Source organism: Muntiacus reevesi, chromosome 4, assembly GCF_963930625.1.
Source record: "Muntiacus reevesi chromosome 4, mMunRee1.1, whole genome shotgun sequence".
NCBI classification, from domain to species: Eukaryota; Metazoa; Chordata; class Mammalia; order Artiodactyla; family Cervidae; genus Muntiacus; species Muntiacus reevesi.
In genome coordinates, this window is record NC_089252.1 from 110,590,244 (window position 1) to 110,614,792 (window position 24,549).

Genomic DNA, 24,549 nt, shown 5'->3' on the forward strand with positions numbered 1-24,549 from the left:
GGACCCCAGAGCTAAGCAGGCCTCTCTGCACTGAGGTCTCAGCTCAGCTCAGCTCTCCGGGGCGCTTGGCAGCCTGCCACGGCTTGCATTTTCTAGCCAGACACCATCTGTAAGGATCTGGGGGCCACCACTGGGATGTGGGGCAGATAGCACTGAATGAGGGGCCAAAAAGATCAGAAACTCAGACCGGGGCGGAATGAAGTCAGGCAGGGTCTTGAAGAAGTCAGGTATCAGAGGAAAGTCTTACCAGGTCACAAGGAGGAAGGAAGTCAAACTGTGGGCATGAGACATTGGACTCTGGGGATCAAAGCACTGTGGCAGAGAGGCTGACAGAAAGCTGATAGAGATCTTAAGAGAAACTGGGTCACGGGGGGCGGGTAGAGTAAAAGGATCTAAGCAAAGGCACGTACAAAGTCAGATGTGGGGTGTGGAGAGGAGGTGGCGGAGGAGGGCGGGCAGCAAACGGAAATTGGGCAGCCCCCACCCTGTGTAAAGGGGGTTTAGGGGTGCTAGGCCGGAGTGCTCTGCTATTGTTTCTGAGGTTTTGGGTGGTGAGGAGGGCTTAGGGGAGGGGGCGAGGGTGAGCCTGCTTGGGTACCGGGTCAGCCACACCCCAGGGAGCCCAGGCACCTCAAGGAACAGTAGGCAAACCCCAGACCTTGAACTCCAGTGACCCAGCAGAGAACCTCCCTGGGGTTCTCTCAAGCCCCTTCCAACCAGCCCCAGGCCCGCCCTTGCCCAAGTTTAGGGGTTATTTGTTGCCACCCTCCCAAAGCCACACAATCCTGGTTTGCCCAAACGCTTACAGAGCACAGCTGGAATGTGGAGTGTGTGTGAGTGTGTACACGAGGCTCCCCAGGGTCACCCGCCCAATAGGCCCCTCCACTCTCAGTGGCCAGAGCCTAGGACCCCTACAACGGGGAAAGACTTGGAAGGTCAGGACTGGGAAGGGCCCCTGCTGCTCCTCCCAGCCAGGCTGTGGACACCTGAGATCCCACCCTTTCCTTCCAACCTCCAGTCTTCTCTTCTTGGGCCTGTGGATCTGGATACCTGGCATGTCTACTGAGGCCTTGGCGAGAATGAGAGCCTTTCTGGAGGACCAGAAATGGGGAAAGGCAGTGGAAGACTCTGCAGCTCCAGAGGTGGGGTAGACAGTGCTTCCTGGGAAGTCTCACGTCTCACATCTTGGCCAACTTCTTAATTTTTATACTTTGGTCCAGTTGAACACGAGCACCCCTTTTCCCCACCACCCCTCTGCTCTGGGTCTGGAGGCCTGTCTTCTCTCCTCTCAGTACCTCGTCCATCACTCCCCTCCTCATCTCCTTCCTTCTCTCTCATAGTAGGCTGGATTGGAAGCCACTTAAAGGTGCTCTAGAAAGCCATCTTCAGCTCCCGAGCTAACTGGGAGAAGTACTGAGCACCCTGTCTCAAGGGGCATGCAAGCAGAGGAGAACCAATTCCAATCAGAAAGGCTGTGGAAGGGATTCTCGTTCTGCTGGAGATTGGAAGCACTTGGGTGTTTCCAAGTCCCAGGGAGCAACACATGACAACATGCAAGACTGCTTTCACTGGAGAAAAATAAGGCCCATGTTGCATGTTATCCATGAAACAATTTATGCATCTTCAGGGCCTGGGTGTTTTTTTGTCAAAGATTGCACTCTGCCTTATTTTATTTTTTTGCCTTAAGAATATTATTTCATTTATAAACAATGGGGATGGTAGCTGGTGGCAGTTGTTTTCCACGCCTTAACTTGGCAAAAGAAGACCTTACAAGTCCATTTTTAAGTTTTGAGGAAATCTCAGTTTGTTGCAGTGAAAAAATCTCCCCAAATATCCAGAGAGAGGCCCTTGAATGGGACAGGTCCTTTTCAGGTTCAAGGCTCATTTGAATCAGGGGCCAACTGTGCTGTACCGTGATGACTAACAGAGACCTGGCCAGTTGGGATGGAGTGGGGAGTGGATACTTGGCAGGGGCAGTGCACATGAGCCCCTGGGACAAGCAGGCACTGGGGAGGTTGGGGCTGGGGAGGGTGGAGCAGCCAAGTAAAGATGGCTCAGCTCCCTGCATTGGATATCTGGGATCCTGAGACTCCAGGTGTTCCCAAACTGCTGGACGCTCATAACTATGCATGCTTCTGGTGGGAAGTCAGTGTGGTAGTCACCTCGCCTCCCTTGCTGCAGCTCAGGGGCTGGGATGGCGGCAGCTGGGGCAGAAAGGCAAACACGGAAGGCCTTCTAGCTGACGCACAGCAGCAGTGCTCAGGGCTGAGGGCTGAGAAAGGAAGCTGGGCACATCCCGGGAGCCTCAGGGGGTTCCTCTGCAGGGCCTGGGCTGGGTGCCCTCGAGAGAGTGACACTCCCGGACCCCATGGCTCTAGGTGGAGATGGCTCGGGCCGCTAGTAGCCACCTGCTCCCTCTCTCAGGAGCTCAGGTTCTGTGCATTCCCTTCCCAAAAGGGGGCCTTGGTCTGGAGGGTACAGCTGGAGGTGAGGGACACCCCCAGGCTTGCTGTGGCTCCACGGTCACATGGCAGAGTGACTCTGACCGTCCTGGGCACCTGAGGATCCAGCTGTCAAGTCCTGGACTCAGGGTGGACCGGCCTGGCTCTAGGGTCAGTAAGGGGCAAAATGGTGAGAGCGTCAAGAGTGACCTTGAAATTCAGTCCCCAGCACCCCTAGGTTGCCTGCCCTGCCTGGGCTCCTGCCTGGGTCTCCCATGTGGTCAGAGTCTCCCTCCTTGGAGGAGGCCCTGACCCCTGAGCTGCCTTCCTCCCCTGCCTCTCGCAGGGCCCATTTAACTCATCACTGCACAGTGACCACGCATCTACTGTGCCCCCTGCGCTTCACCAGGTGCCAGGACCTTGTAGTGAACTAAGACAATTCCTTGGCCGGGTCACACTCTGGCCCAGCTGCTGTGGCCTATGATTTCAGACCTGAGTGAGCAGGGAGGGACCCTGATTCCATTTATCTGTGCCTGTCGGCCCGACTCCGACCTCAAAGTTGGGCAGGAAGGGGCCTCAGACGTCCGAGCCAACATCTGTTCCAGGGCAAGTCTGATGAGCTGCTGCTTGCTTGAATACCCCCAGCAACAGGGAGCTCACTCCCTGCTGAGCCCTCTCAGCCAGGCAGGCAGCTCTCGGACGTAGGGCCAAAACCTATCCAGGCCTCTCTAGTTCTCAGAAACTGGGTCCTTAGAAGTGTCCCCCATCCCACCTGACCCTTCTGTGATCCACTAGGCTGACCCCAGTCTTGCTATTCTCCAGGTTGATTCCTTGCTCCAGGATGGGCCTTGCCCTCTGTAAGACTGCTGAGCAGTGGGGGGTCAGTTTTCTTGGACCCTGAGAACTGTCCGAACAACTGCTCCAGGTGCCGTAAGGCAAGGGCTGTTTCTGCACCACAAAGGGCTCTGAGGTCACCTCCGCGGAAGGTGACCTGGAGGGGTGAATCCAGGCAAGCAAGGCAGTGTTGTGGGAGAGGGGGTGTCCCCTGCAGGTTGCTCTAGGGCTTCTTCTTTGGGCCTCAGTTTCCCTCCTACGTGGGGCTGGAGGTGTGGGAAACTCTACTGTTCTGAGCCCTGGAGAGGCTACTTCTGGAGTCTGAGCTTCGAGCCGGGGGGGTGGTTAGGGGCAGTCAGGAGCAGGGGTGGGAGGGTGCGGATTTAGGGGAGGCGACAGCTGCTTTGAAATGTGGAGAATAATAAAGCAAGGAATGTCTGAGCTCAGGGGAAAAAATAACCCCCACCCACTGGGCCTCCCATCCTGCACATAATGAATTAAGTACAGGGAGCCACGTTTCATGTGGGGGTGCTGGCTGGGGGAGGCTAGAGGCCCCTAATGAGAAACAGGGTCCTGGATAGGTCACTGGGGGTTCGAGGTCATCTAACCCAACCCCTGGGAGTACTCTCACTCCCCAGAAGCTTCCTCTCAACCTCCCTCTGTCTGCATGGGTGAGGCAGGGGCTGGGGGTCCCGCCCCATCTCCACGCTGACCCCTGATACGGGGCTGCACCCCAGTGCTGGCCCTGAAAGACCAGAAGGGGGAGCTGGTGTGGCTGACTTGGATAGATCTTCTCATCCTCACCCTTCTGCAAGCATATACTGAGTACCTGCCAGGCAGATGTCTCCTGCCTGTAGGATGGTGGGGTCAACACTGCCTCCCTGCTGGGCCGATCAAATCCACGGAGCCCGCCAGCAACCAACCAGCAAGCCCCCAAGCCCCAGGCCACTTCCTGTCTCCAGTCTCCACAGCCCTTCCCCTTGCTCTGCAGATTGCTGTTTCCTGTGGCCTCATCCCTGTCCACCTCTATGTTCCTGGCCCCAGCTCAGTACCACCCATGGCGCCTTCACCAGGGCTTGGACCTCAGCAGCCCTGGGTCCAGCTCTGCCTTTCCAGACAACCAGTCTGGGGCATTTGACTTTTTTATGGGTCACCTGCCCCTACCTCCTCTCCCTCCCTTCCCAGTAAACTTAATGTTCCCCCAACAAGGTATACACTCTCCATCTTCATTCATACTGTTCCTTCTGACTGATGGACCCCCATTCACCTACTCCCCAAGACTGCTTTCTTAAAAAAAACACCCGTTTCCAGAGGGGCCCAGGGAACAGTGGGTAAGTGAGTAAATTGTCAGCAAAACGGTAAATGCCCAGAAAGGGAGCTGTAGAGGGTGAAGTCAGGTAGGCATGTTTCTAAGGCTCCCCAAAGATCCTGGCCTCTCAGCCTCTGCCAGCTTGGAGCAAAGACCCCATTTTATTTTTAAGAAGTCTGATCAGGGCCTTGGAACTTGCAGTCTTCTCCCCCAGTATCCCTTCTCTCTCCCCACCCACTGTAATTAAAACCATTGTTTTTCAAGCACATGTTAATTAAAAAGCAAACATGTTTTGCTAAGTAATTTGGAAGCTCTGGTTATGCAAACCAGAGTGATTCCAGTTAAAAAAAAAAAACAAAAAACAAATCTCTCACCCAGCTGGCCCCAGTGTCTTGGGAGCTGAGGACCCTTGGGGACACAGTAGATGCACAGCCCTTTACAGTTTACATTCCCTTGGAGGCCTAGCCAGGGCGGATGTCCTCGGTGTTTCACAGGTGGCAACACAGTGCCGTTACGGAGGCCCAGAGCTCCTAGCAAGCCCAGCATCACCAGCCCCCTGCAAATGCTCCCTTTGGGCCCAGGGAGCAATAGTGAGGAGGCTGACTGACCCCTGTGCCCCATCCTGCGGGCAGGGTCTTTGTTTCTGAGCCTCTGCCCAGCTGTGGGGTGAGGAGAAGAGGATGCGGGCATGACAGAGCTTCGAGCCCAGCCTGGAAGGCTGGCGGGTGCTGGGCCACCTCCTCACACGACGACCACCCAAAGCTGGGACAGCACATCCCTGAGGTGAGGGCCCAAGGGAAGGACAGCCTGATGGGTTAGGGGAACCCTGGATGCTCAGAGGTGCCTGCTCCAGCCCCAGCTTCCCCCTCCGTCTGGTGTTGCCCACAAGTGTCCCCACCCCGACTCCTGCACCTGGGAGTCCTGGGGTCCCCAGGCCCTTCACATCCTGGGTAGTATCCTCAGAGCCCACTGTTGCGAGCTGGAGCCCCCAAGATGTGGGGTTCAGTGACCTCCAGGCCCTCCTGCTCCCTTTCCCTGGCAGAGATGGGGGCGTCTCACCAAGAGGCCGCTCCAAACCTTCTCACCACTTTGCAAGCTGCCTGTTGGCCCTCCCAGTGTGGGGGAGCCCTGCCGACAGAAAGTTTTTCCTGTGTAGCGTGCAAGTGCTCCCCGGACGAGTCTGGACCTATGGTGTCACTGTTCACCAGGGTTCTGTGTGAAGCAGTCTCTCCCTGCTTCCTGAAGGAAACGAATGCCAAGGTCCCGCGGGGATCCGGGTGGGCAGGGGATGGGGCAGGGGCCGGGAAGGTCTTATGGAGGGAAGGAACCCCGCCCCCGGCCACCTCCGGCACTGACCCCGGCATCGTGGGACACGACGGGCCGGCTCATCCCTGGCACACGCGCGCGCGCGCACACACACACACACACACACACACACACACATACACACGGACACAGGCAGAGTGCGGGGCACCTGGAGTCATAGCCCTGTGTCACTCAGCCGGCCCTCCCCTCTCTGCCCTGCACTCAGGCTTCTTTTCTGTAAAATCAGGAGTATGTGCTGTGATGTGTGCAACTGATCACAGGCAATGTCTCCCCTGCGGGGACACACACAAACACACACACACCACCGCCGCCCCGGCTCACACCCACATCTCACACACACGCGCGCACACACACATATACACTGCCGCCGCCCCGGCTCACACCCACATCCCGGGAGGAGCTCGGCTCCCGCCGCGCTCCCCCGGGGGGCCAGCGGCGCGGAGCTTCTGTGTTCTGCTCCCTCCGCCGCGCCTGGAAACCGCAGCGGGCCGGCCGGGATGAGCTCACGCCGCCGCCGGCCGCCCAGGTCTAACGCGCTCCAGATGCCCGGCGGCCAGCGCCCGGCGCCCGGAGCGTGGAGGACGGCCCTCTGGCGCCCCCTGCAGGGCCCGGCGTCTCGCGGCCGAGCCGTAGCCCGCGGGACGGGGGGCGGGGCTGCGCCCGGAAGGGGCGGGGCTTAGCCCACCCGCCCGCGTCTCAGGCGCTGCCGGCTCCGGGAGTTTGGAGCCGAGGGAGGTCCCGCTGCCGCGAAGCCTGTCACGTCTGCCTCGCGCGCGGTGTCAGGTCCCGGCCCCTGACCCAGCGGCCATGTGCTGGGTGGCAGTCCCCTTACCGGCTGCCTTCGCCAAGACGTGGGAAGCCACCCTCCACCTCACCCCCCGTGCCTCAGGCCCGCCTGGACCCTCCGCCAGGTACCGCGGCTCTGGCCCCCGCGCGGCCCTGCCCACTCTTGTTCCTCTTGGAACAAACAGCCTAGTTTCTACTGGGAAAGCAGCAGGGGCCTGACCACCGCCTGTTTTTAATAAGGAGCTGGTATTTCCCCGAAATCGCGGCCCCGTGGCTGACCTCACGGGGATGACGGCTGGCGGTGGGCCAGCGGGCGGGGGAGCCGCCTCAGGGTGAGCCCCTGACGCCTGGCCTTGCAGAGAGGAGGGGTTCTGGTTTCCAGCCCCGGCCCAGCGGCTGGCTCATCCAAAAATCTGTCCCCCCGTCTGTCTGCCGCGTTGTGCACCCCAGGCCAGTGCTGCCAGCGCCCCTTCTCCTCAGCCCTGCCCAGGGTCCCTCTTCCCTCCTGCCTCCTTGTGTGGTCCCGGCAAGCCGCTTAACCTCTGACCTCTCATTTCCTCCCCTGTAGAATGGGGCTGTTGTGGGATTAGAGAGGGCACCCGCAAGGGGGAGCAAATGGACCCCAGGAACAAGTAATTTCCAGAGGGCTGGAGGCGGGGACTCTCAAGAGCTAAGGGGCCAAGGGTCAGGTCTAGGTCTTCCTGGAGCAGAGTTGGGGAGGTGAAGGAAGGGCCTGCGGGGAGATAAATAGGGCAGCACAGATGTCCTGGTGGAATGGCAGTGTTCAGTGAAGGGCCAGCACAGAGGGCTGAGGACACCCGGTGAGGGAAGGGTGTCAGGAAAGGCTTTGCAGAGGAGAAAGCAAAGAGTGAGGTGCAGTTAGTCAGGCTGAGAGATGGGAGGCCAGAATACTTAGGCAGTGAAGAGGTGGGGTGGGGGCCAGAATGGAGAGTGGAACCAGACAGGTGGGTCCCAGGCGTCCCTGGCAGAGAGTGGGGACTCTGCTAGAGGCACTGGAGGGGGCGAGGGCCCGGCGAACTGGTCCTGAAGCCCCGTCTGTAGCTGAGGGACAAAGAGAGCCAGAGGAGGACGCAGATTTCAGTGGAGGGACAGGAACCCTCTGGGGAGCAGGGAGACAGAGAGAGGGATTGCAGCAGGTGGATAGCTGAGCGATGGATTTATCTGGTGGCTGGAAGGTTTGTTTGCTTGGGGCTTACGCTTTCTGGATGCCTGGGCCCCCGCTGAAAGGAACAACAGTAACACTAATACCCAGCAAAGCATGTGCCAGGCAGTGCTCTGATCTCTTACACGTGCCTGATCTCAACTCTGCTCATTTCTCTTCACCAGAGTTTCATTCATTCGGTTATTCATTTAACAGATGCTTATCGAGTGCCTGCTGTGTGCCAGCCCTGTTCGGGTGCTGGGACTCCAGCAGTGACAAGACAGATAAAAACCCTGTCCACAGAAAGTTTACGCATGGAAGGGGAAGACAGCCCACATATAGAGTAAAGCGTATAGTATTTCAAATTGTGAGACATGCCACAGAGAAAATTAGAGGATAAGGGTGATCAACAGGGCAGAGTAGAGGGGCATACTTTTTGAGAGGATGTCCTGGGAGAGCCTCAGTGAGTAGGAGACATTTGAGTAAACCCCAAATCTGGTTCACCACCTCTTAGCCGAGAATAGTTTTTCCAGAAGAGCATTTGCAATCATTTCCATGATAGGGAACACTAATTTTGATGCTATCCCCCTAAAGAATTCCATTCTTCTTAGTAGACCTGTATTACCCCAAACCAAAACCAAAAAAAAAAAAAAACCCAAAAACAAAAGAAACCAGTACTCAGTTCTTCTGGTTTTGTATTGAATTCCATCAGTATACATTCTGTGGAAATTCATTTTCTTTTTTGTTATCTAAGTACATGAATATGCTAGATTTTTGGCTCTCAATCCACAAAACGTAAGATATTTACTATCTGGCCTTTTACAGGAAAAATTTCCTGATCCTGGTATAGATCCAAGAGGTGAGGAAATAAGCTGTGTGGTTATCTGAGGGCAGAGGGAACAGCCAGTGCAGAGGCTAGGAGGCAGGAGCTAGTGAGGCACATAGAAGAGGCCAGTATGGTTGGAGCCCTGTGAATGAGGAAGAGAGTGGTAAGAAAGGGTCAGAGATAGAAATGAACTTACTTTCAAGACAAACAGACTCACAGACTTAGAGAATGAACTTACAGTTGCCAGGGAGAAGGATGGGGGAAAGGATAGGGAGTTTGGGGTTGACATGTACACACTGCTATATTTAAAATGGATAACCAACAAAGACCTGTGTAGCATGTGGAAGTCTGCTCACTGTTATGTGGCATCCTGGATGGGAGGGGAGTTTGTGGGGAGAATGGGTAAATGTATATGTATGACTGAGTCCCTTTGCTGTTCACCTGAAATTATAACTTTGTTAATTGGCTATATCCCAATACAAAATAAAAAGTTTAAAAAAAAAAAAGATCAGAGGAACACAGGCAGATGGTACAAAGCCTTGTGCCAATTCCTAGGTATTAAAAAAAAAATGTGTGTGGCTATCTTTAATGCAATATCTTTTTTTTTCTATTACATTTTCTAATTTATTATTGCTGCAGAGAGAAAGTTATTGATTTTGTATATTGATCTTTTCCCCCAGCCCTCTTAGTTTTTGTGTAGTTTTATTAATTTTTCAGGTGGTTTGTTTGGATTTGTTTTAGAAAGTGATTATATCTTCCACAAATGATGCATTTTGATTTTCCTGTGTATAAATAGCTTAGTTTCTTCCATTCTTTCCCTCCCTGCACTCCCCTCTGCTTGCCTCCCTACTCTATCCCCTTACTTCCTTTCCCCTCTCCACAATGCACAGGGTTTCAATTTCTTCACATCCTTACTAACACTTGTTATTTTCTGTGATGTTGATTTTAGATTGTTTATTTTTAGCCATCGTAATGGGTATGAAGTAACATCTTGTGGTTTTGATTTGTATTTTCCTAATGATTAGTGATGTTGGGTAAAGACGTGATGTCTTTTCATGTGCCTACTGGCCATTTGTGTATCTTCTTTGGAAAAATGTCTATTCAATTTCTGTTCATTTAAATTTATTTATTTTTTATTTTAATTGGAGGATAATTGCTTTACAAAGTTGTGTTGGTTTCTGCCATACAATAATGTGAATCAGCCATAAGTATATACACATATATATATATATACTCCCTCTTGAGCCTCCTTCCTACCCTCCCCATCCCGCCACCTATGTTGATTTTTGGATTGGGTTGTTGGGGCCTTTGTCATTGAGTTGTAGGAGTTCTTTATGTGTTTTAGCTATTAATCCCATATCAGATATATGATTTACAAATATTTTCTCTCTTTCTGTGGATTATCTTTCAACCCTACTAATAGTGTTCTTTGTAACACAAAAGTTATTTTGATGAAATCCAGTTTATCTGTTTTTTCTTTTGTGTCTATGCTTTTGGAGTCATGTCCAAGAAATCACCATCAAATCCAACCTGATGAAGATGTTCTCCTATGTTTTCTTGTAAGAGTTTTATAGTTTTAGCTCTTACATTGAGGTATTTGGTCCATTTTGAGTTAATTTTTGTATATTGTGTAAGGTAAGTGTCCAACTTCATTCTTTTGCATAAGGATATACAGTCTTACCAGCACAGTTTGTTGAAAATACCATCCTCTTTTCATTGAATGTCCTTGACACCCTTGTTGAAAATCATTTGACTATATATGTGAGGTGTTTTTTTTCCTGAGCTCTGTTCTATCTTCCTAGTCTTCAATATAGGATGCCTTTCTGTTTAAATCTTTAATTTCCTTAAAGGAAGTTTTTGTAGCTTTCAGTATACTTTCATCTTGGTTAAATGTATTTCTAAGTATTTTATCCATTTTGATATAAATTGCAAATGGACTTGTTTTCTTAATTTCCTTTTTTTAACCCTAATTTCATTTATTTAAAAAAATGAATATTAGTGAGGTGTATTTTTAAGTGCAGTAAATTGCACATATTTGACTAGCTTTGAGAGAGATATATATTTGTAAAGTCACAATAATCAAGATGTAGAACAATTCCATTCCCTGTAAAAGTGCCCTGTGTCCCTTCACAGTTCATTCTTCCCTCTGCCCCGGCCCAGGGCAACCACTGCTCTGCTTCCTGTCACTAGTATTTGGCTTTTGTTGTTTTTGCTGGGCCATTTGTCTTATAAAGTTGTAAGAATTCTTCATGTGTTCTGGATACAAATATTTTGTCCTATAGATGTATTGCAAATATTTTCTTTCAATTTCTGCCTTGAATTTTTCAATTCTTTCAACAGTAGTTTTCAAAGAACAGAATTTTTTAATTTTGATGAAATCCAATTTATCAATTTTTCTTCTATCAATTGTTTTTGTGTCTACTTCACAAAGGGGCTTCCCCAGTGGCTCAGTAGGTAAAGAATCAGCCTGCAATGCAGGAATCACAGGAGACACAGGTTTGATCTCTGGGTGGGAAGGATCCCCTGGAGAAGGGAATGGCAACGCTCTCCAGTATTCTTGCCTGGAGAATCCCATGGACAGAGGAGCCTGGCGGGCTATAGTCCCTAGGGTTGCAAAAGAGTCAGACATGAATGAGTGACTAAGCACACATTGCTTCACGAAAGTATTTGCCTACTTCAAGGTTACACAGATTTTGCCCTTATAATTTTTATCTAGGAGTATTAAAAATTTTATTTATTTTTGGCTGTGCTAGATTTTTGTTGCTGTTTGGGCTTTCTCTAGTTGCAGTTTGAGGACTTCTCACTGCGGTGGCTTCTCTTGTTGCTCTAGGGTGCCCGGACTTCAGTAGTTGCAGCACGTGGGCTCTAGGGCGCAGGCTCAGCAGGTGTGGCCGGCGGGCTTAGCCGCTCCATGGCGTGTGGGATCTTCCTGGACCAGTGATTGAACCCATGTCTCCTGCATTGGTAGGCGAATTCTTTACCACTGAGCCACCGGGAAAGCCCCTTATTGTGGTTTTTTTGTATATGGCCTTCGGCCTTCATCATATTGAGGAGGTTTCTTTCTATTCTTAGTTTACTGATTTTTTTTTTTTTTTTTTTTTTTGATCATGAAAGAGCGTTGAAAAGTGAAAGTGAAGTCGCTCAGTCGTGTCCGACTCTTTGCGACCCCATGGACTGTAGCCCACAAGGCTCCTCTATCCATGGAATTTTCTAGGCAAGAGTACTGGAGTGGGTAGCCATTTTCTTCTACAGGGGATCTTCCCGACCCGGGGATCGAACCTGGGTCTCCCTCATTGCGGGCAGATGCTTTACTGTCTGAGCCTCCAGGGAATTCCAAAGAAAGGAATGTTCTTGCCTCAGTTGAGATGACATGTGTGTTTGCATGTGTGTGCATGCTTATTTTATTTTTCTTCTCTGAACATATTTAAAATAACTATTTTGAAGCCTTTGTCTACTATGTTCAACACATGGGTCCCTAAAAGATAGTTTCTGTTATCTGCTTGTTTTCCTATGTATTGGTTAAACTTTTGTGTATCTTTTGTTGATAAAAAAATCAGTCAATCTAAGAAAGAAATGGAAACTTTTGTTTGAGCCAACCTGTGGATTATAATCCAGGAGACAATCTTTCAGAAAGTTCTCTGGATTGTATTGTCCTGCCTCTTAGAGGTTATTACACAGTTATATAAGATTTGAGACAAAGGTTTATGCATCAGAGTCACATACTGACTATTTAGTAGTCCAGCAAGGTTAGAGGGTTACTGTGACCTCTTACAGGATTGAGAAAGGAAACTTATTTCCTGAGGAGTTACCTTCTGGTGTCAGGAGGAAATTGCTTTTCTTTTGGTGAGTAAGCATTCCCGTGTCTTGTAAATGGATTTAGTTATATGATGCAGATACACAGTGCACACTAAAGATGAGGGGGTAGTAGCTCAAACAGGCAGAGAAAGAAGTTTATGCTTAAAATTTTATTTCATCCCTTTGTGTGTTTTGTAATTTTTTTCATTAAATAGAAGACATCACAGATAATATAGTGTAACAAACCTGGATACTGATTCCTGCTTACCCTGGATTGTGACTGTTTGTCTGTTTGTATTTGTGTGAGATAATTTTGTGAAGTCTCTTTCCCCCTCAGTTTGCAGCCTCTGATATCCCTGTTCAGGTTTTTTTTTTTTTTTTTTCCTTATTTTTATTTTGTAGCCTGGCTTCTTAGCGTTAACTCGTGGATCAGCATAAGCCTCTTATTGGTCAATGGTTGTGTGTAAGCCCCTTTGGTTAGTTTTATTTTCACTGTTTACCTTTGGAAATGTGTGCATGTCTTGGAGACTGTTTTCACCGTTTAGGGAATTTACTTTTCCCCCACATATTCATCTGATGACTAGAAACTTGGAAATTCCCTGTCCATTCATTCCTAAAAAGATACAGCCTTTGGTATGTGCTCTGCCTCTCAGCCAACTATGGATGAGTGTGATTTTATTTTTAAGCTGGGCTTTTTAGGAGTGGCTCCTGGGTCAGAAAAGCTCATTGTGCAGGCAGTATTTGTCAGAGGCTGTGCTTTGATCCACTGAACTAGCAAGGGTTCTGCCCTCTGCTGATAGATCTGTGTTTGGTTTGGGAAGCGCATTTATATTTGCTCTACTTCCTGCTCTTATGTTTTTTATCATTTTATTTATTATTTTGGCTGTTCTGGGTCTTAGTTGCTGCACGAAGTTTTCCCTAGTTGCCGCAAGGGGGCGCTGCTCTTTAGTTGTGGTGCTTGGGCTTCTTGTTGCTGTGGCTTCTCTTGTTGAGGTGTATGGGCTCTAGGGTGCGTGGGCTCAGTAGTTGCGGCTGCCTGGCTCTAGAGCACAAGCTCAGTAGTTGTGGCGCAGGGGCTTAGTTGCTCTGCAGCCTGTGGGATCTTCCCAGAAGAGGGATCAAACCTGTGTCTCTTGCATTGGCAGGCAGATTCTTTACCACTGAGCCATCAGGGAAACCCCTACTTCCTGCTCTTGTTCCTGAGTTGGCACCGCCTAGCGCACACACTGGGGAAGGCAATGGCACCCCACTCCAGTACTCTTGCCTGGAAAATCCCATGGATGGAGGAGCCTGGTAGGCTGCGGTCCATGGGGCTGCTAGGAGTCGGACACGACTGGGCGACTTCACTTTCCCTTTTCACTTTCATGCATTGGAGAAGGAAATGGCAACCCACTCCAGTATTCTTGCCTGGAGAATCCCAGGGAAGGCAGAGCCTGGTGGGCTACCGTTTATGGGTTCGCACAGAGTCGGACACGACGGAAGCGACTTGGCAGCAGCAGCAGTAGCGCATACACAGTGTTTTATTTTATTTTATTTTTGCCACAGTACCTCATACACAGTGTCTTAGACCCCCAGGGATGAGTGTGCTTCCCGGAGAACTCTTCTTGGCCCCCTCTTTTACTGGTTTTCTTCTGGTTAATCTGCTGTTAGTCTGCCGCTAGCATCATGGAGCTACTGACACTCTCTTAACTGCTTACCAGGAAGATCTCTTTTGTTCTTAACAACTCCATTAGGCATGAATTTCTCCACCCTCTGTTCCAGATAATAAATTCAGTTATGTCAACCAGAGTCACAGAGCTCTTCTTTCAGCCTGCCTGTTCTCCTGGGCAGGATGTTTGAGCTATTGCAGCAGAGCTAGGGAGGCCGATGGCAGCCTGCTTCTCCTGGAGTGAAACTGTTGTTCCAGGAGTGGGCACTGGAGAGTGAGATGGTATCTCCCTTGCTCCAGCGTGGAATCTCTGCTCTGGGAGGGAGCTGGGAGCGGGCCATTGAAAACCCAGGATTCTTGGCCTGCTCTGCCTGGAGTAGAGCTTCTGCTCTGCCTGGAGTAGAGCTTCTGCTCTGAGTAGGAGTTAAGTGAGGGAAGAAAGCTCTGGTTCTCTTAGTTGTGCCTGCTAGAATAGAGCTTCTGCAGTTGGTCTTGGGAGAGTGAAAGACACAGCTATCTACGTGAAACCATTGTTGGGAGAGAGGGAGACCCCGCTGACTTGGCCACTTGCCTAGAGCAGAGTTCCATAATATGCAGCTAAGGAGTGGGGATGGGAGCCGGTCATGGCTCACATCCCACAGACTCTTGCCAAGAACTCTTCGTTCTCACCAAGATTTTTTAGATTTTCTTGCATAAATATTTCTCAATTTTCTGTGTCCTCTCAGGCCAATTTCCAGAGCACTTAAATAGTTATTTTTCTAATAATTTTCACCAGCTATAAATAGCTTGCTCTCTAAAGAAAGAATCAATCAAGTTCCTCATGCAGCCATTCTGGAAGTACAAAATCAAAGTTTTAATATCTGTCTAAACATTTGGCAGTTTTCTAGATATTTTTCTATTATTGGTTTCTAGCTTAATACTGTTATAATCTTAAAACATATTTTGTACAATTTTAATTCTTTTGAATTTGCTGCCATTTGCTTAATGATCCATAATATGCTCTATTTTGGTGTATGCTACATGTGCACTCAAAAAAAGGTATATTCTGTTGTTAGAATAGAGTATTCTGTAAACATCAATTAGTTCTGATTCACTGATAGTGTTTTGCAGATCTTATATATGCTTACTAATTCTCTGTATACTTTTTTTTAATCAATTATGAAAGACATGTTAAAGTTCCAAATTCTAATTGTGGTCATAATGTCTTTTTTTGCTCTTGCTCTGTAAATTTTGAAGATTTGTTACTAGCTCCATTTAGGATCCTAGCTTATTTAGATTTTATCATTATGCAATTAATGTCTTTATATATCCCTGACAATATTCTTTGTTCTGATGTTGACTTTACCTGATAGTAATCTAGCCATTTCTTCTTTTGATTAGTGTTTGCATTATGTATTATATTCTATACTTTCCCCTATAACCTGTCTATATTTAACGTGGATAAACAGTTGTGCTTTTAAAAAAAATCTCAACAGTCTGTCTTAATTCATATAATACAACGTGAACATGAATTAATAAAACTACTAATTTAATCTAATAGATTCATTTACCTTTGGTATAAGTACTGTTATTGTTGGATTAAAATCTACCATCTTGCTTGCTTTTTTCTATTTCTCCTGTCTCTTCTTTCTCTTTTCCTCTCTTTCTCCTTTTCTCTACATTAATGGAGTATTTTTTATGCTTCTGTGTTTCCCTCACTGTTGTCTTCATGCTCACGCTCACTCACTCAGTCATGTCTACCTCTTTCCAACCCCATGGACTGTAAGCCAGTCAGGCTCCTCTGTCCATGGAATTTCTCAGGGAAGAATCCTGGAGTGGGTTGCCATTCCCTCCTCTAGGGAATCTTCTGGAGCCATGTATCAAATCCATGTTCCCTGCATCGCAGACAGATTCTTAACCACTGAGCCTTCAGGGAAGCCCCACTGTTGTCTTACCTATAGTTATTTACATTTTTTTTAGTTTCCCTTGAGTTTACAGTGACTATCTTTAGATAAGTCCTCTTCTTTCAAATAATGGTATTAGTTTTTTAGGTAGTGCAAGTACCTTGTAACAGTATTTCCCAATCCTTTGTTAATTTTTTGTTGTTATCTGTGTGTGCTCTTGCTCAGTTGTGTCCAGTTCTTTGCGACCCTATGGACTGTAGCTCACCAGGGTTCTCTGTCCATCGAATTTTCCAGGGAAAAATACTGGAGTGGGTTTCCATTTCCTACTCCAGGGGATCTTCTCTACCCAGGGATTGAACCTGTGTTTCCTGTCTCCTGCATTTACCACTGTGCCACCTGGGAAGCCCATTACTATCTATACTGTGGTAAATCACTTTGATGATAAGTAACGTTTTTTGAATCACAAGTTGTATCTAGCTACTTTATAAAGTCCCTGTGCTGGTCAAAGCTAAAACAAGATGTAAGATAGGCATTTCCACGCACATTTGCAGTAGATATATTTTCTGAGCTCTCTGTTACTGTTCCAGAGCAGTTTTTTTACCTCAATGTCAGTGCAAAGGTGATTTACATATTTCAAAAATCTACTTAACATGGTCGTTGAGTGGCTTCCACCTAAACTTCAATGAAGTGATTAATTTGCAATGTAATGACAGGATAAAAGGCAAATGACAGGAGAAGAATCCAAAAGAACTCAATGAATACCTTTCAAGTGAAAATTTTTTTGCTCCAAGCAAATATGTTCATGGGTTAATAGCAGCATTTGGTGACACTTCTCTGCATGAAATGCGCTCTTAAAATGAAATGTCTAGGGGCTTCTCTGGTGGTCCAGTGGTTAAGACTCTGCACTTCCAGTACAGGGGGGCGAGTTCGATCCTTGGTTGGGGACGTAAGGTAAGATCCCACGTGCCATGTGGCCAAAAAAAAACCAACAACAACCAACAAAACGATGAAACACATAAAATATCATTGTAGTTCACCATTAATAGAAAATTTGCAGTTGGTTTTTCTGACTTAAAATTAATTAATTTAGTTTCGGCTGCACTGCGTCTTCATTGCTGCACATGGGCTTCTGTTGTGCCGAGTGGGCTTCTCAGTGCAGTGGCTTCTCGTTGTGGAGCACGGGGTCTAGGCCTCATGATCTTTGGGTTTGCTGAATTTCAACATAAACTGAACTAAGAGATTCATCAGCACTCTTATGAAAAAGTTAGGCCATAGATTTGGGAGTGAGACCCTGAAAATTTACAAAGGGGTATACAGTTGGATAGATTTAGGACACCCTGACCCCCAGCCACACTGAGCCTCTCTTGCTAACAGAAACAGCGCCTCCTCCCATTTGATAAGGCTGGTCTCTCTGCCTCATGTGAGTAAATTACATAATAAGGGCACACCAATTCTCTGCCTATACCACCCCAGTCTTCACCGCTTCTAGACCTAATAACTAGTGTAAGATCCCAGCATGTTCTAGGACAGGGGCAAAGTATAACCCAGGGTAGAAGGCTTCCCTACAAAAAGAACTGCAAGATTTTGCTGATCTACATTGGAACAAACAAGGGGTATGTGTATACGATTTTATTTGAGGGATTCTTGATTGGGTAGGGCTGGGACCAAATTTATGAAGAGCACACTTGCTAGAAATTTGGAATTCAGTTTGGTGGTTCAGGCAAGTAGGAATGATTCTATGGATACCTGTTTATTGGGTTATCTTAAACCTGAATGCAGTAGTGGACTATACAAAAGGAAGTTGATTTGCCAGAAATTTCCTGGCTTAATGTTGAGAGAGAAATGCAGAGAGAGAGAGAGAGAGAGAGAGAGAGATTTAGATAACCCCCTCAAGAAGACATTGAAAATAAATTGTGAGAGGAACACCTACATCCTCAAAAACATTGTAACTGGCAATCCTCTTTTGGCTGGGGAAAAGTGGGAAGTACTGAAACTCAAACTTTAGTATTGTTGTTTTTCCCCCTGACTTCGACAGGAATAATGAAACCCAGAGAGGCGGAGGCCTGGTAGAAGCACTTAAGCAACAAAGACAAATGGACATCAGGGACATAGAGCTAATAAGAATGGATTGACCCACAGGTATCTTTGCTGGATGCTCATTTTAAAAGGTATCCCCATGATGGAAAGAGCGTGGCAGCCAGGTCCTTTGTCCAACCCACTTCATCTGCAGTCCCCCTACCTCCAAGTCTAGGTCTGGTGAACGAGCCCTGCCTTGAAGAACTATTATGGAGAATTAAGGCTCTTCAGCAAATTCCTAGACTGCCCATCCTCCCCAGCTCCAGGCCAGGTGCCACATCAAGAAGGGCAGGGGTGTCAGGAAGCACCTGCCTTTAAGTTGTTGTTGTTCACTTGCTAAGTGATGTCCAACTCTTTGTGACCCCACGGACTACAGCATGACAGGCCTCCCTTCCTCACTATCTCCCAGAGTTCTCCCAAGTTCATGTCCCTTGAATCGGTGATGCCATCCAACCATCCATCCTCTGTTGCCCTCCTCTCCTTTTGTCATCAATCTCTCCCAGCATCAAGGTCTTTTCCAGCGAGTCAGTTGTTTACATCAGGTGGCCAAAGTATTGGACCTTCAGCTTCAGCGGCAGCCCTTCCAATGAGTATTCAGTGTTGATTTCCCTTAGAATTGACTGGTTTGATCTCCTTGTTGTCCAGGGGACTCTCAAGAGCCTTCTCCAGCACCACAATTCAAAAACATTAAATTGGCAGGCCCCTAGCAAGGACAGTCTCCTTAGATGGACTCTAACCCTTCGGTCTTGGGCTGATTTCAGGGTGGAGACAGTCTAGCCCGAGGATCTGAGAGCGAGAGCGTGACTGTGCGCTCTCAGGCCAGCTTGAAGCGCGGTGATGCGCCGTGGTCCCCATGCCGCTACTCAGCTGCCGGCCGCGAGGGGGCGCCGCAGAGCGCTGAGGCTGTCACGGAGCCCATGGCGTCCTCGGGCGGCCTCCACAGCCTCCTAGTCTGGCTTCTGCTCCTTCAACCCTGGCTCACGGAGGCCTCGGAGGACGGGTCGGCGACGCCCTTGCCCCCTCCAGCTCCCTTGGGAGGCGGCATGAAGAACCACACGGCGGTCCAGCCACCCCGCGGAGGCACTTCAGAAGTCCCCAAGTTGGCGGAGTTTAGCTTAGGTGACTCTCTGCGTTGGGCGTCCGGAGGGGCGGGCTGAGGCGCCAGGGGGGGAGCTGCTGCTCCCCAGGAGCTTGGGAGGATTGGGGTCTGAATGAGCGCAGCCCTGCTGTGGAACCCGAGGGGGGGTGCGCCTCGTGTGCGGATCCAAGGCCTGCGGATTTGGAAGCGCTACCCTGGAGCCTAGGAGGACGTGGCCTTCTTGGCTGTCTCGGAGGCTCCCGGCAGTCGGCCTGTTTCTCAGAGGTTCTCCTTGCCACCCTGTCCTCACCCCAGCGTGCGGTCAAGTGTTCCTGAAAATCTTGGGAGGACAGGACAGCGAGGAAGGGAAATGGCCCTGGCAAGTGAGCCTGAGGATCCGTGACAGACATGTGTGCGGAGCTTCCCTCGTCACAGAGAAGTGGGTGCTGACTGCGGCCCACTGTATGTTAAGGTGGGTAGTAACAGCGGAGATGCGAGAGCCCTGCCCTCCTCAGACACCCTTTAGTTTCTATTGCCCTGCAAGTTGATAGAAATCCCAAACCAAACCAAAGCCCACACAATCAAAATGGGACAGATTCTGCATTTTGGTAGTCTTATTACCAGGAATGCTAATTTGATGATCAAAACCAGTTGTAGCAAATCAATTTTGAGAGGCATTAGGAGGGGTTTTTGGGGAAAGGAGCATGGAGAGAGTGGTGAGGGAGGTTGGGGCCCGTTTGGGAAACAGCTGATGTGTGTGGAAAGGCCCAAAGGATGCTTCCCAGGGTCTCTATGAGGGACATGTTCTCTTCCCACAGCCGTCGCCAGTACAGTGTCATGATGGGAGATCGGGATCTCCAGGGTGTAGTTTCAGGGTTGGTGGTCCCTGTCAGCCACTTCGTCATTCACCCTCAGTTCTCAACAAGTGGAACCGTTAAAAATGACGTTGCTCTTCTCCGGCTCCTCTACCCTGTAAATTTCACTGGCCTTATCCAGCCTATATGCATCCCTAAGAAGACTTTCCATGTGCAAGCTGGGACCAGGTGCTGGGTGACCGGATGGGGAAGGAAGCAAGAATTTGGTGAGACTGTGAGGAAGGTAGTAACCTTGGGTAGAGGGGGGCAGCCGTATCCCTGGAGTAAGCAACAACACTAAAGTGGTGGGGTGGGAGGAGGCTGACCGCCTGGCAGGTGGGTAAGGGGGCAGCCAGGTTAATGGTTCCCAAATGGCTGGAGCCCAGAAATTTATTGAAATCTTTTCTTGCAACACAAATATTTGATGCCAGCCATTTATGAAAGGCACCAGTCCTGGGAACCAGAGCTGTTCTCTGAAGAAGAAAAACATGGGCGAAGTCTCCTCCTGCAGATTTGTGGAGAAGTGTACCTGACTGGTTTGGGGGTATTTTTAGGTTCCTTGGGGACAGAACCAGTTGCTCTGGAGTTCTCTCCAGGGTTAACTTCTACTCAGGGCGTGATGAGTTGTCTGCCAGTCAGAGCCGTCTGTTGCTGGAAGTACTTGCCTTGGTGCGTAGGGAACTTCCTATCCTTGGAGGTCTTGGCAAAGCCAGAAAACCCCTGTTGGTGAGGCTGTAGGGCCTCTTATCTCTGGAAAGAGCCTGGATTGTTGCTTTCGGGTGCTCCTTGTCTGAGCATCTGTGACTCTGCTTTAAAGTAAAGACCCTTTGCTGATGTACGGGATGCCTTTCATGATTACTATTGATACGCAGAGTGACAGATGCTTGGTTATCATTTCTCACAATGGTCAGGCTTGCCTCTTCCTGTCCTGATCTGTTCTTCCTTATTTTGTCATGGGTTTGGTTCCTAACTTCTCTTCTCCCCTTGTCAGCTTGGGGCTTCGGTTTCTTCCATTGTCAGATGGAGAAAGTAACCTCTATAATGCTTTCTTCAAGGGGGATTCAAAGTGTTTTGGGCCTTATCATTCACCTGTGCAGATCTACCCACTGCCGAGTTTCTTCTTTGTTTGTAGAAGGCCCACTTGTGTCAGAAGTTCTCCAGGAGGTCGACCAATATATCATGTACTATGAAGAATGTAATGGGCTGCTACAGAAGGCCCTACAAACAAACAAGAATGTAACACAAGAAGGAGTGATCTGTGGCTATAATAGTATAGGAATGGATTCTTGTCAGGTAAGTTCACGGGTCCCTTGCCACCTCTGTATTGAGGTTGTCCCCTCAAAGTATCCTTGTTCCCCAGTGACAGGGCCTGGGTTATTTCCCACCTTATCTTTCAGCCTTTACTTAAGGAGATTCAGGGGAGAACCCCTCAAGATACCTGTGAGCTGTCCTGGCCTGTTTCTGCAATAGGGAGGAGCCCCACATCCTGGGGGTGCTGCCAGGATGCAGTGAAGTTGAGGGTGATGATGATATCCATGTAGTTCCTATAATTGATTTCTTTCTGTAGTCACTTCCTGTGCCAGTGTGGGCATTCACCCACGTTAGCTCAGTTTCCCAGCTCACAACCCTGCCACCTAGACATTTTACATCACATTATACAGATGTGATCCTTCCAGAGACATAAGTTCCAGGTCCCCCTGGGAGTGCCTGTAGGAGCCCCGGGCCCACAGCCTCCCCTCTGCCCTGAGCAGCCTTCCTGAGCAGGGGACAGGGGACAGGTCTCAGAGGATGAGAGTCTGGATTCTGGCAAGAGAACATCACTGGTGGGAGAGGGAGCAGTGAGTCCGAGGCTCGAGGTCTGAAGCACTGGGCATGTTTCGAGAATGGGTTTCAGGTCTGGAGCAGTGAGGAGGCCAGTGTGGCCAGAGTAGGGGCTGGAGTTAGAATGTGTGGGCTGCGGTGCCGTGCCGCGTTTCTTGGTCCTGTCCAGGCAGGCCTGTGGGCCAGGAGTTTGTTTTTCATCGTGTGGGCAATGGTGCTGAGCCCCAGGCGGGACCTGGGCTCATGGAGGGGTGGAAGGGATCTCAAACATACCGTCGTCAGTTCTTGGTAACTGCTTGCACGTGAGGATGGCAGCGAGGGAAAGCTTGAAGAGGACTCTGAGTTTCTGACTGAGCTGGTTGGTGGGGGGCACCAGAGCAGTTTTGGAAAAGGATATGCAGTGTCGGCATGAGCTGGGATGAGTATGTGGGTTGTCTTGAGAGTGGAGCTTAATATATGGAGGCAGCTGGCTATATGTTCAGGAGCTCTAGAGAAACTTAGGCTAGGTGTACGCATTAAGGGGCTCAGTGCAGAGGTGTGTTTTAACATTTGAAGTGTTTAACAACCACTGTAGTATAGGAGGGCTTCCCTGGTGGCTCAGTGGTAGAGAATCTGTGTGCAGCGCAGCAGCCGCAGGAGACCTGGGTTCGATCCCTGGGTTGGGAAGATCCCTTGGAGGAGAGCCTGGCAGCCCACTCCAGTATTCTTGCCTGGAGAGTCCCGTGGACAGAGGAGCCTGGCGGGCTCAAAGAGTCGGACATGACTGAAGCAACTTAGCACACATGCACGTAGTATAGGAAATGACCAGTCATAATATCTTTAGAGGATACTAAAATTTTCCAATTAACTCTTCAGTTCTCAGTTCTTATAATCACAGAAATCTGGGCCTAGGAGATGTCTGGGGAAGGCTCACAGATGCCCGTCTCTCAGTGTCTTGCTGTACAGTCAGCTTGCCCTGATGTGGGTGCTCTTCCATTCCTGAAGTTTGATTTCTTTCTCTTTTTCAGGGAGATTCTGGGGGCCCTCTGGTCTGTCAATTCAATACCACATGGGTCCAGGTAGGGATTGTGAGCTGGGGCGTTGGCTGTGGTCGTAACAATACGCCTGGGGTTTATACGGAGACTGCCGTCTACTCTAATTGGTTAGTTGCAGTGGTGAACAAGGCTGCCTCTTTGTATCCAGTGGTGCTCCTCTTCCTATTGCTGTGTGTGGTGTTGTCCCTGGACCTCCTGGTGACCCTGTGATCACCCTGGTCCACACTCCCCGCTGTTTCTGAGTCTCACACCTAGCCCTGCCTCTGACCTCCCACTCCTACTTTAGTGCCAGTTCCTGAATTCCACTTGGCATCCAGTGATCTTGTGGAGATCCACATGACAGAGAGCTGGAGCACGAAGCCCTGGAAGTTTCCCAGCCTGGTGCTTCAGGAGCATGCCTCATCCATGTCTACAGCTTGGCCGTGCTCTGCTTGCCAGGAAGGAGTGGGTGAAACCATCCCAGCTGGATGGACAGCGACCTGCCGGGTGGACAGGTTGCTTCATCCACATCATGGGGAACATCTGGCAAAGAAGAGACGTCATCACCAGTGAAGCAGTGTTAGATATGACACTTTTTATCAAACCAGCCTGTGTGGTGATTATTGGGAAAGAGTGAGGAGGCCTTGCCATGTCCACATCTGACTCAGTTATCTGGGTTCAGAAAAGGTCCCCTGCTTCCCAGTGTAGATCCACCTGTGAGGATCTGCCTCTGCCACACAAGCCCTCCGGGGGCAACTCAGTCTTGAAACCCTCTTCCCAGGGCTCCAGTGGCCACATCCAGGCTCACCCCAAGTTGTGTTGAAGCATTACGGAGTATGGAGATTTCTGATGTCAATCCAATAAATGTTTGGATAGTCGTGTGTGTGTTCTGCATCTCTACTGGTCTGGGGTCACTGAAAAGAACTTATCTCACATTTAGCTTAGGAAAGTGTTCATGGTCTTTTAAAATCCTGGAGTGATGTGATGTGATGTGAGTGGACTGATGGCTTTAGCAGTTGGGTCCTGCTGCTGTGTTCCTCAGAGCCATTAGCATCTCTGCAGGTGAGTTTGCTAGCCACTGCATCTGGGAAGGAGGAAGTGAGAGAGAAGACTGGAAGATGGAGAGGGGTCAGGGCATTGTGCCCAAACATCACCCCACTTTTCTGTGTGTTTCTGTTGCTCCCCTTCTAGGTATATGGAGCCTGAAGCACCAAACTGCCTTGGCCAGGCTATGGAGAACAGCACTGAGGCTCAGGGAGGGGGCAGTTTGGGGTGCTTTCTGGTGATTCAGATGGTAAAGAATCTGGCCACAATGCAGGAGACCTGGGTTTGATCCCTGGTTTGGGAAGATACCCTGGAGGAGGAAATGGCTGCCCACTCCAGTATTCTTGCCTGGGGAATTCCTTGGGCAGTGGAGCCTGGTGGGCTACAGTCCATGGGTCGCAAAGAGTTGGACATGACTAAGTGACTCACACACACACACGCCCTGTGTCTGTGCTGGCTCATTTCCCTCACTATCATATGCTCCCAGATTACCTCTCTGTCATTGGGCAGAACACTTCACTGTTTCTTGATTTCTTTCATGAAGTTTGAGGTTGCCTTCTTTTAGGAGGGAATTGTGCATTTTGCATATGGGGAGAAGGTGCATGTGAATAGTTAGGTGAATAAAAAAGTCAACTTGATGGTCTTCTCTTATG

The 24,549-nt window shown here is 49.4% G+C and overlaps 1 protein-coding gene across 4 annotated transcripts; it reads left to right on the forward strand.

Moving 5' to 3' along the window:
* Window positions 1-6,632: 6,632 nt before the first annotated feature.
* LOC136166890 (putative serine protease 42) lies at window positions 6,633-23,706 on the forward strand. Of its 4 annotated transcripts, none has more exons than XM_065933858.1 (8): window positions 6,633-6,821; window positions 18,046-18,149; window positions 18,848-19,205; window positions 19,480-19,636; window positions 19,983-20,245; window positions 21,151-21,311; window positions 22,847-22,980; window positions 23,160-23,706. In XM_065933858.1, the coding sequence occupies exons 3-8, from the start codon at window positions 19,004-19,006 to the stop codon at window positions 23,170-23,172; spliced, it is 930 nt and encodes a 309-aa protein (XP_065789930.1). In that variant the 5' UTR covers window positions 6,633-6,821; window positions 18,046-18,149; window positions 18,848-19,003; the 3' UTR covers window positions 23,173-23,706. The 4 variants fall into 4 exon arrangements, with proteins under 4 accessions (XP_065789930.1, XP_065789931.1, XP_065789929.1 ...); XM_065933859.1 differs by having other exon boundaries at window positions 22,847-22,897; XM_065933857.1 differs by having other exon boundaries at window positions 22,847-23,706.
* Window positions 23,707-24,549: the final 843 nt, after the last annotated feature.